The following is a 12399-nucleotide window of genomic DNA, read 5'->3' on the forward strand; positions in this document are numbered from 1 at the left end:
GGGGGGGATGATGATGAGTTCTGTTTTATCCAGTCTATAGTAGTTGCTTAAACTACTTCCTGAGGGAGCGTATTCCACATTTTCGCAGACATTTTCTGTGAAGAATCGCTTCCTTATCCGGAGCTTAAACTAATTAATAATTGGGGAGAGAGTTCTCTATATGGAACATTTATATATTTATACAGAGTGATCATATTCCCCCTTAAACATCTCTTCTCAAAGAAGAATAGATTCAGCTCAGCTAATCTCTCCTCCTAGCTGAGCTCCTCCATTACTTTTTTTTTTTAGTTTAGTTGCCCTTCTCTGCACTCTCTCCGTTTACACAATATCCTTTTTGTGAACTGGTGCCCAAAACTGGACTGCATATTCCAGATGAGGTCTGACCAATGCTTTGTACAGGGGCATGATTATGTCTCCACCTATGCAATCTATTCTTCTTGTGATACAAGAAAGTACTTTCCTAGCTTTAGATATTGCAACTTGGCTTTGCATGCTCTTATTAAGTCTATGACTCACCAGAACCCCCAGATCCTTTTCTATTTTTGATTCCCCCTGGACAGTATGCAGAATGCATGTTGTTAGCCCCCACGTGCATAACTTTACATTTTTCCAATATTAAATGTCATTTGCCACTTGGCTGCTCAATCAAACAGTACATTCAGGCCTGCTTGTAGATTATAGACATCCTGTAACCTGTAAACGCTCCTATTGATTTTAAAACACAGCAAGTAGCCTCCTGCAAACTCTCCGGTGCAGACCAGCCCATTGGAATGCATGGGAATTTCAAACATGGGCTTTTAAACGCTCAGGTTAAAAGCTGGGGGAAACCATTCCATTTAAACTAAGCCTAAAATGCTTTTATTTAAACTAAGTTGCACTTTTTTAAAAAACCAAATAGCACTTCAGAGGAGGTTATAGGATTTAATACAATTCTAACCACAAGGTTTTATTACTTTGTAAATATATTTAAAGTATTATTTTTTGACCGAGTGAAGAAATTAGATAAAATCTTTGTAATAGGGCCGCACACAGAAATATATACATAACTGAAATGTAACCATTTTTCTCTCTAAACCTAAACAACCACCTACAAATACATGGAGCAGTTAATAATAATAATATTATTATTAAACAGCATTTATACACAGCCAACATAATATGCAGCGCTGTACATTTAATAGGGGTTGCAAATGACAGACAGATACAGACAGTGACACAGGAGGAGGAGAGGACCCTGCCCCGAACGTACAATCTAGGAGTTGAGGGAAGTAACGCACAATAAGAGGAGAGATATGTAGTGGTGGGAAGTAGCGAGGGTTTAAAAAGACAGAAGAATAAGGCTAGGCAAGTTTGAAAAAATGGGTTTTCAGTACTCTTAAATAAGCAGAAAGTAGGAGCAAGCCGCATAACAGTAGTAGGTCATTAGAGGAGAAAAGAGAGCGGCTAGAGGAGTATTTTTTTCTACCAGATCAGAAAGGTAAGTGGAATAAGAATTGTGCAGGGATTTGAAGGAAAGCACAGGAGCTTGAATTGGATTCTAAGGTGAAATAGAAGCCATTGAAGAAAACTACAAAGAGATGCAGCAGAAGATGAACGGTGGGAAGGATGGATGAGTCTGGCTGCAGCATTCATGTTAGATTGTAGACCATGTACAAGGAGTTCGGTGGTCTCTGGGAAGAGCTAGAGGTGGATTTTGGAGATGTTGCGCAGGTGAAAGTGACAAGACCTGGAAGTGTTCTGAATATGAGGGGTAATTGAGAAGGCAGATTCGAAGGTGACAGCAAGACAACGTGCCTGAGGGGAGGGACAAATAACAGTGTTGTTAACAGTTAGGAATATGTTGGGGGGCGATTTTTGGAATGTGGGGGGGGGGGGAGATGATGAGTTTGTTTTTTTTCCAGGTTGAGTTTCAGAAATCTGTCAGACATCCATGACGAGATGGCCGACAGGCAGCATGAAACTTTTTCCATGATAAGTGGAAAAGGGTGAGGGAGACAAGTCAGGGGTGGATAGGTAAATTTGAGTGTCGTCAGCATACAAATGGTACTGTACACCAAAGGAGGATATGAGACTACAGAGAGAGGAGGTGTACAGAGAAAAGGGAACCGGACCAAGGACTGACCCTTGGGGAGCACCAACAGAGAGGAGAGTGGGAAAGGAGGAATTACCATTGAAAGAAACTTGAAAGGAGGAGTCAGACACATAGGAAGCAAACTAAGAGAGAGCAGTGTCACTGATACCAATGGAGCGCATGATTTGTATTAGAAGGGGGTAATCAACCGTGTCAAAAGCAGAGGAAAGATCAAGGAGGAGACTTAGCTCTGGACATGGAGCAGTTGACTGTATCCTTTAGTTTACCAGTTGCCGGGATTTTTTATATGGCAAAGCTTCTGCTCAAATGTTTTCTAAAGGTTTGTGAATAATCTTCTCACTGTAGAATAATGGACTCCAAATTGCTTAGAAATTGCAACAATTGACTCTCTATGGTCACTGTCTTTCCTTGGCATTGTGTTAAAGCGTTCAATTGCAGGGCACCATCATCTTCCTTTTCTTCCTTCCAGAGAAGATCTTTGGTCATCTTGATTGGCTCATACGACACTCCTTGAACATAGGCAAAGGCATGCACAGCTTAGCTTTGTTACCAGAAACCCAGAGCAGTCAGACAGATAAGACATATTATTGCAGAAAGGGACATCACCTGCCCCTTTCTGCAATATTGACCTGCCTAACTGAGCATTTATAAAGGTGCAATAATAAATTAGTTCCACCTTAACACACACCTGCCAAGCATACTGCCAAAACATTTGCTTTTATAGAGGTTCCCACACTTCCTGATGATGATTTAATCAAGTGCATTTCATTAGCAGCACCTGGCTGTGTCTTACTTTAATTCCTACAGAATGGGTGTACTGATTTTTTCACATACTGCTTCTGCATTTTCACGTTGTCTTTGTTGAAGACACTGTATTATAGCATGTCTTGTTTGCCCAAGTTTGTATTTACCTGGAATTTTAAGAACTGCTAAGAACCAAAATATTTTTTAAGGTCCTGATAGGCAAAACCTTTTTTTTTTCTCATGACTGTAGGTATATTTTTCCTTATTGGTTTTACTTTATCCTTCATTATGTTGCAGCCATATTCAGTTTCCAGTTCCTAATAATGCATGATTCCAATAAACACTGTCATACAAAACACATACATACACATATACAGGCGTGTTACCAGGCGTGTTACCAGGCTAAGCAACAAGAATACCAAGATAAAAATTGGAACAGGTAAGCTTTGTTCTTTAAAGCAAAACTAAGCTTACTAAGTGGAAAATTTTGAGCAGGCAGGTTCTTCATTGCAGAAGAGACAGGCCAAGCTCCTATCTGCAATAAAACAAACACCTGCCTGTTCACATTTTTTTCTGTAACTGCACACTGAGCTGCACATACATCCTTGAGTGTACAAGACCGGCATAGCTGCCTGCCGAGAATTGATGAACTTTAGTGTGCATGTCCATGAGTTACGTCATTCCAGCCTGGTCAATCAAGACGGCCAAAGATCCCGAGCCCAGGAAAAGAACCAGATAAAGATGCTGGTGGCTGCGAGCTGAGTGTAGTTAAAAATAAATACAAATTTCAACCTGGCAGGCAAGTTAATTTTATTGCAGAGGAGACATCACTTGTCTATTCTACAATAAAGAACCTTTTTTCTATTCTACAATAAAGAACTACTTTCTCACAATTTTAAGTTCTTTTTTGTGTGTGTGTTTTGTGCTATAAAAATTCTTCACCAATGCTTTTTTGTATAACGAAGAAGTAGTTTACAGTCATCTAGTTTGCAAAATCTAGGCCAGGTTTAATAATATGCAGATCCATCTGCTATTTTACATCTGGAAATAGTATGGAAAGGTACAGCGGAATGATAAAACTATTTTTGATGATGTTGAAAATTGATGGATTACCATGGTGCCTGAACACAGATATGAGACCACACACATGTAGGCTTTGATAGATGACATGAAAGCATGCTGTAGGTGAGAAGCTACTGCACATAGTGTGGCTGTTTTTTGTTGTGTTACACAAAGACCTTGTTAACAATATCACTAAACTAGCTCTGTGCATTTTATTCATGTAGGTCAGTTCAAATTAAACAAAATTCAGCATATTTCTGTAAAATGTAGGTATGGTATAAAAAGGTATATTGTGATTGTTTAAACTGTCAATGGTTTTTATAAAGGAAATATTGCCACTGATGTACTGCAAGATAACTGCACTCAGCATTTCCATTTTTTTCTTTATTGGGCTACCTGACGGTCAATGGTTTGAGCTGCAGCTGCTATAATAAATGTTGTGCACGTTTCTGCAAGGTGCTGAAGAAGCAATTGATGATGTAGGTGTTACCACAGGCTACAAATAACAATATCATGCTCAGCAAAAAAAACACATTTATTACCATTTACCATCAGTACTAAGAGTTTTATTTTGCATGTTTACTATTTTCATGACTTTGACACTCGTGTCATTTACAAGCTAAGACTTTATTTTTCCACACTGCTCAGCTCAAGTCTATTTGCCATAGAGATCACAAGAAAGCTGGACACTTCCTATGGCTTACATCAAAGTCATGTCTTAATCTGTGTTGACATTAACAATCACCTTGGTGCTACACACGGCTTTGCCAGGGACTTTTGTAAAGATAATGCATGTCATCCTCAGGTGGTGTCGGCAACAGAAGCCTATGGCTGAGCAGTTGAGTAGGAGATCACTTGCTCACAAGGGTCAGACTGTGATCTCATCCTGTCTGACTGTGTGGTTGCATTAGGAGAGGATATATTGGGATTTAAAAAACTGTGATGCAGATCAAAGTGGAAGCAGATGTATCCTTACCAGGATTCGTCTAAAAGGCATTAGGATGACATTTAGAAAATGTATCACGTCTGTTCATGATATGTCTGTGTCTCCATTCAAGGAGAGGACACTGAGTGGAAGCATAGTAAAACTTATAGCTGCGTTAGTAACCAGTTTTATTTATATATTAAACAAAACAAAGGTTGGCTTCTTTATTAAAGCACACTTAATAGAATGGAATACTACCTCGCTGTGTTGAAAGGAATTAGCCTGAAACAAAATACTGTTCAGTCACTTATAGATTTTTGTGTAACTACAAATAAAATTTTACTGCTTGTTTATTGTTGTCATTGCCGATTGCTGATTTCCAGTAATCAATAGCAATCAGTTATATATGAGCTGTTTATTATACTCTGTAATTATTTTTCTTTCAATTAAATTATTGACATTAACATTAAAGTTTTTTGCTTCTGACTGAAAAGCTAAAAAGAAGGTTCATAAAAGCTCCTGCCAAGCATTATAACTTGCACCTGTTGCTTTTCTCTGCATAGGCAAAATATACAGGTTTATTTGGGGGGGTATTTGCTATCACAAAGACAATGACTGCAATAAACACCTGCCAAATGGTTTCAACCATTCTTCAGTCTTGTTAACATTTTAAATTAAATCTGGTTTTTGTGGTTCCTGCATTAGCTTTTTCAGGTACCTAAAGCCAATTTTAAAGTGTTCGGTAGATTTACAAAACTGGCGAGTGAGTGAATATTAAGCTGATAAATAAAGGGCGGTTTATGGACAATTGAAGGATCCTCCATCCACTTCTCTTCAGTCCAGTATACCAACTTCTAATAATGTGAATAAACCAAAATATGTAAAATAGTGTGTCAATGTTTTTTGTTTTTTTTTTAATTCAGCTAATTTGACTTAAGTAAAAACACCTAGGTATCATACCATAAGACTGATGCAGTCGCCTTACTTCTCACTGTGGAAATGTGGTTTGGGCTTTGAAATCGTGGATTGGAGTCTGGCTTTGACAGCTTTAATTTCACTCTTGCTGTGGTAACATACTTTTTTCTCCTTTTTGGCAAATATAGACCTGATTCTGACAACATGACTCAAATTTTTGTTTGGACAACATTGTCAGTGTTACTAAGAGATTGACGCTACTACTTTTAGTACTAGAGCAAAACTAGTTCTAGTACTTTGGTGTTCAAAAAAGACTGCAGAAAGCCAAAAATATCTATGGCATCAGTTAAATCATTCTGAGGGGTCCACATTGCTTACTGTCCTATAGAGGAACCCCAGGATTCCTTAGACCCCTGTTTGAGAAACACTACAATAGAGACATCCTGCATCCCTAAATGCAATATCTGGTATTCCACCAACCTTTCATAAGGCTTGACTTTTACTGCCATGCATATAGTGGCCATAAAAAGTTATTTGCGTAGCCTTTTCAGAGGAGGATATTTAATAGTTTACAATGGCTTAAGTTTTCATCTTTATGAAAACTATTTTTATCAAAGACTTTTTGCATTACATCACAAACCTTTGCTGATGATGGTACATTTTTATGGTCTTTATTCTGCTTTCTTAGTAAAATGCTGCAGAGGCATGATATTGGATCACAACCAATTATCATGGATAATTGCTTCTCTGATTCTCCTGCTGAAATAACTATTGGTAAAAAAGATATTATATTTGGTCAGATTTATTTTATTTTGTTACATGGTTCTAAAATCTATGATACCGTAAGGCATGTACAGTTAGGTTCATAAATATTTGGACACATACAACTTTTTTCTAATTTTGGTTCTGTACATTACCACAATCAATTTTTAATGAAACTACTCAGATGCAGTTGAACTGCAGACTTTCAGCTTTATTTCAGTGGGTTGAACAAGAAGAGTTCATAAAAATGTAGGGAACTAAAGCCTTTTTTTTACACAATCGCTTCATTTCAGGGGCTCAAAAGTAATATGACAAAAAAAAAGCTGAAATTAAAATATTAATTTCTAATACTTGGTTGAAAACCCTTTGCTGGCAATGACAGCCTGTAGTCTTGAACTCATGGACATCACCAGATGCTGGGTTTCCTCTTTTTAAATGCTCTGCCAGGCCTTTACTGCAAGGGCTTACAGTTGCTGTTTGTTTTTGGGCCTTTCTGTCCGAAGTTTAGTCCTCAACAAGTGAAATGCATGCTCAATTGGGTTCAGATCAGGTGACTGACATTGCCATTCAAGAATATTCCACTTCTTTGCTTTAAAAAAAATCCTGGGTTGCTTTGGCTGTATGTTTTGGGTCATTGTCCATCTGTATTATGAAACGCCTCCCAATCAATGTGACTGCATTTAGCTGGATTTGAGCGGACAGTATGTCTCTGAACACCTCAGAGTTCATTTGGCTGCTTCTGTCCTGTGTCACATCATGGATAAACACTAGTGTCCCAGTGCCACTGGCAGCCATGCACGCCCAAGCCATCACACTGCCTCCGCCATGTTTTACAGATGATGTGGTATGCTTTGGATCATGAGCTGTTCCATGCCTTCTTCATACTTTTTACTTGCCGTCATTCTAGTAAAGGTTGATCTTGGTTTCATCTGTCCAAAGAATGTTTTTCCAGAACTGTGCTGGCTTTTTTAGATGTTTTTGAGCAAAGTCCAATCTAGCCTTTCTATTCTTGAGGCTTATGAGTGGCTTGCACCTTGCAGTGCACCCTCTGTATTTACTTTCATGCAGTCTTCTCTTTATGGTAGACTTGGATATCGATACACCTACCTTCTGGCGACTGTTGTTCACTTGGTTGGCTGTTGTGAATGGGTTTCTCTTCACTATGGAAATGATTCTGCGATCATCCACCACTGTTGTCTTCCGTGAAGGTCCAGGTTTTTGGCATTGCTGAGTTCACCAGTGCTTTGTTCCTTTCCCATGATGTACCAAACTTTAGATGTTGTCAATCCTAATATTGTAGCAAAACACATACGAGCACCCCCCCCCCGTCAAATCAACTCCAGGCCTTTTATCTACTTAATTCATAATGGTGTAGCAAATTAATTGCCCATACCAGCCCATGAAATAGCCTTTCAGTCAATTGTCCAATTACTTTTGAGCCCCTGAAATGAAGTGATTGTGTAAAAAAAAAAAAAAAAAAATTTAGTTTCTCACATTATTATGCAATCTTTTTGTTCAACCCTCCTAACTAAAGCTGAAAGTCTGCAGTTCAACTGCATGAGTTGTTTCATTTAAAATTAATTGTAATGTACAGAACCAAAATTAGAAAAAAAGTTGTATCTGTCCTAATATTTATAAGCCTAACTGTAAAAAAGGAACATATATGTTTCAGACAAAATTTACCTTAAAGATAAAATTGTACATTTTTGGATCTTAGTCCATATGGTAATAGGACAGCACATTTTCCACCTTCCCTTAACACTGACTTCATCCTGTCTTTTTGTTTTACTGCCTTCATGTAAGATGAAGGCTTTGTTCTCACCTCTGTGCAGATGAAGGAGATTTAGGGATCTTTATCCACTTTGATGCTAGCAAGAAACTTCAGAGCCAGCACTGCTTTAGCTCAGGCCATGGCTGAAGTTTTTGATTCTCTGATCCCTTTGGTCTGTGGGAATTCAGGATTTTCTTTCAATAAAACCCTGACTGTGAAGGATTTTCTTATTAAATGCAGTGTCTGATGTATTTTCCTCTCTCCTTGTCTACTCTTTTTTGTTAAATTCTTTTGAAAGGCTTCACAGTAAAGTCAGATCATGACTTTCCCAAAAAAACTTTCACTCATCCTCTCACTTTCCAAATCTATATTAGAATGACAGTCAAGTGTAATTACTTGGCATTTAACACTTTCAGTGCCATCACTTAAAATACTAAGCACTTGCTTGTTGCTGATTTCCAGAATTAGGCGGGGAGGGGAAAATATGCATTTATGCATACAATAGTGGTTATACACCATGAAGCTGCTGTTAAGAATAGATGCCTTCCTAGTTTTAAGAGGTTATTAATTTAGCTCTTATACCTAATAAATTCTTATATCTTATACATTTTCCCACCAAAACAGTGGGAATACAATCTACCCCTTTCAATTGTATCCTGTGTAGAGAGAATTATAACAGATGATTTGCCTGTATGGATAATGTTGAAAACAATGCAGGTGCCAAACTATTTTGCATGCAATTTCATTTCCTAGCATGGGAAGGGAAACTGTAACACTGGAAACCACACCATAAAGTTAAAAAAATGAAAGTTTGCTGATATTCATAAGGGACCTAAGTCTGGCTTTGAAGCAGGAATCTATTGTCTAGAAATATGTCTATAATGTCAGTTCATTTACAGTGTGCCACATATTTGAAAAAAAGTGTTGAGTAAAATGTACTTTTGTATTCCTGAACCTTACCTATGTTATCTTGTGATGTAGATTCTATTTTTTGTACTGTATTATTGAAAAAGACAAAAGTAATAAAGTAACGCAAAAAGTAATGAAGTACAGACATTTGATTAGGGATACTGTTCTGAATAAATATTACAGTGTAATACACCTTGTACAATACTTTTTTTCTTCCTGTGTTACCTACACATCCCAGGTAACATAGCTTGCACAGCACTAAAAACTTATCACAGGAGAGGAGAGTTAACTGTTTATTCTGGAGAGCAAAGAAAGTCAGAATATCCTGAATATAGAGTATACAAACACTGGTGGTGGGCAAGTTTATGTAGAGACAGAATGGAAGTTAAATGCTAAATGTATGAAGGAGGTGGGCTGTAGAAGAACCTACAATTCTGTGAGGAAAAAGCAGTGCTGGCCACATTAAGGGGAGGAAAATGGATAAAATGTGGAATGATCAAGGACTGGAAATAGTACACAGACAGAGGATGTGCTAAGGGTACAAATAGCTACCCACCATGTAAATCAAAAGTTCACTTTCATCTGCAGCTCCATCAAATTAGACATCACAAGTCTCTCTTCTGATCAAGTGCCCTCATCCCTCAGATACATCCACTGCTCACGCTAAATATCTCATTATTTTTTGACACGCCGTCTGGTGATTCTTATGAACAAGTTTCCAGACACTTAATGATGGTTTCGAGATGGTTAGCTGGAATTAAATAATTTAAAATGAATAAAATAATTTGCCTTTGCAGTCATGCAGTTGGCTGGAACAATGTTCATTCCAACCTGGAACATTTGATTTTGTCCTGTGGCTTTGGAAAAGCAAATACCAGTATTCTCTCATATATTAAACACTGTTTAGAAAAGCAGAAAGTTAAGTATTCCCAAAATCTGAAAGAACTTTTCAGGCTTATCATTTTCTTTTGTGGACTTGAAGTTAATCCATTAGATCCTCCTAACATCTTAAAGATCCTTAATGTTTTCCCTAACTTATAAAACTTGAAAGAGGCCCTAAACCAGCCACTCTGAAGGTGATAATAGCACTTTCCATGTCTTTGAACTGGTTTCACATCTTCTTTGGGCAATATAAACATGTTAGATTGTTGCCCTGGACAAAGCATCGTGATCTCAGAAGAAAATCTAGCATGTGTACCATTGTCTTAAGCATTGTTCACCAATAAATTTTAGCATATCAGTGAATAACTGAGTAGGGACATCCTCTGTACATTCTTATAGAGGAGAGCAAAGCAGAATGCCACTCATTCATCCTCCCCTCTAAAAAGAATAAAACAGCATTGTGTGTACAATTCTTGTTTGTTCTCCTTTCACTGAAAACTTATAAAAAAATTGTTTCCATCAACATAGATCCAACTTGTGTTTCCTCAGATTAAGGCTGAATTGATACCTTTGCATTGTGTTAATGTGCACTAAAACCCATGATTGTGTATAGTATATTCATTACATATTGTATTCCAACTCACATACACATTACAACCTGATCTACATGTTCTATACTGCACCACAATTTACTGATGTAAATGTTCTCTGCCTTATGGTTGGTTACATTATCAAAACTAACGCAGGTGCAATTTTGTTTTGTTGTGGCATAATGACAGCCCCTTAAAAGTGAATGGGGGTTCATTACTGCTTTTGCCAAATTGTAGCAGCCATAACTTAATTGGGCATGCAATACACAATGTTACATTCATTTTAAGGTTCATGTGTTATATGTATTTATTAATGCTTTTCTTGATAAATTATTTGTTATTCATTTTTGTTATTTGTCATTTGTGGTAAATAGTTGTTCCCGGGATCTCCCTTTATCTAAACCTTTTATGCATAAATATGTGCATTAGCAAAACTGACAGTAGTACCTTGGATTTTCTTTAAGAAGGGAGGGGGTGTCATTTTGCAGTGCTTTGTGCCACTAGGAGCATGTAAACAGGAGTTCCAATAGGGCCTTTTGAGATTCAATAAATACAATCTAGATTATGTTATGTTTTTTGTTTTTTTTTAATAGTGCATCTGAAATAAAATGTACTTATCTTGTACAGGAAAAACAAAAATATGGACATCTGTGAACTGCAATTGTATATTTACACACAGTAGTTCTCTCATTATTATAATACTTGTTCCGTTTCCTGTACTAATAATGAATGTTTCTATCTTGTAGTGTTTTGTGACGTTACTCGCTCCCTTCAGTTTTATATTGGAAAAAGTGGAAAACATCATGCCATCCAGTTTATGGCACCATCTGAGCCGCATGTAATCTCAACAGAAAACTGCAACAGAAGACAAAAAGAGAAACAAAATCTTTACAGTACTAAGAAAGAAAAAAAACACTTTTGGCTGGCTTATGAAAATGGAAATGTGGAGCAACCTTGTAACTATAGACTATACCAACCAATCAGTCAACCAGTAAAGTGGTGGTAGGTGTTTGCCCACCTGCAGTTTGGTGTTCATAAATCAGTTTTTTTTTTGTTTTTGTTTTTTTTTTTGTTTTTGTTTTTTTTTTGATTAACCCCCAATTATTTGCCCACTCTTGTTTCAAAATAATATTTATGTATTTAGAACAAATAAATCAAGATTGATTTACTATGCTGTGTATTTTTGTTTTTTTTTTGGTCAGTTGTCACTAAGATCTATTTTGCTGTGCAGTAGAAAGTTAAGAGTTAGATGTTTGCTACTTTGCAACAAGCAGTTCACTTCTAATATTTGTGTATGTTTTTACGTAATAACATTGTGAATCCGAAGTGAAAACATAACTAAATCACTGTGTGGTCATTTTTTCTATGCTTCCTAATGCATTTTCTACTAAATTTGGTTATGTAAAAACTTTGATGCAGTTTTATGCAGTTGACTGTAATGGTTTTGATGCTTTTTTACTATAATCTCTGTAGGCATTATTACTACCATTCACAAGAAGCACTGAGACTGTTTCATAGCTTGGAGTGCCTTTCTCAACTTTTTTTTAACATAGTGGAACTCCTGAAATAACTTTCAGGGTCTCGGGGAACCCCTTCTATAATTATTATATCCACTGCTCACAGTACATTAGTGTGGTGGTCAGTGAGAAGAATGTCCACCCCTACAGATATCCAAAAAGATCATTAGTGTCAGGTAAACACAGAGGCGCAGATTGCGTGAGGAACCCCTAGCAACCTCTGGAGGAAG

At 37.2% G+C, this 12399-nt stretch overlaps 1 protein-coding gene across 5 annotated transcripts in view; it reads left to right on the forward strand.

Annotated features, from left to right (window-relative positions):
* Positions 1 to 11821, forward strand: part of ST7L (suppression of tumorigenicity 7 like) — an 83334-nt gene extending 71513 nt beyond the window's left edge. For all 5 annotated transcript variants that reach the window (XM_072425664.1, XM_072425679.1, XM_072425671.1 and 2 more), the window contains one exon: positions 11399 to 11821. In XM_072425664.1, coding sequence (XP_072281765.1) covers positions 11399 to 11494 — 96 coding nt within the window. In that variant the 3' untranslated portion in view covers positions 11495 to 11821. The remainder of the gene's footprint in view (positions 1 to 11398) is intronic.
* Positions 11822 to 12399: the final 578 nt, after the last annotated feature.

Source organism: Pyxicephalus adspersus, chromosome 1 (genome assembly GCF_032062135.1).
Source record: "Pyxicephalus adspersus chromosome 1, UCB_Pads_2.0, whole genome shotgun sequence".
Taxonomy (NCBI): domain Eukaryota; kingdom Metazoa; phylum Chordata; class Amphibia; order Anura; family Pyxicephalidae; genus Pyxicephalus; species Pyxicephalus adspersus.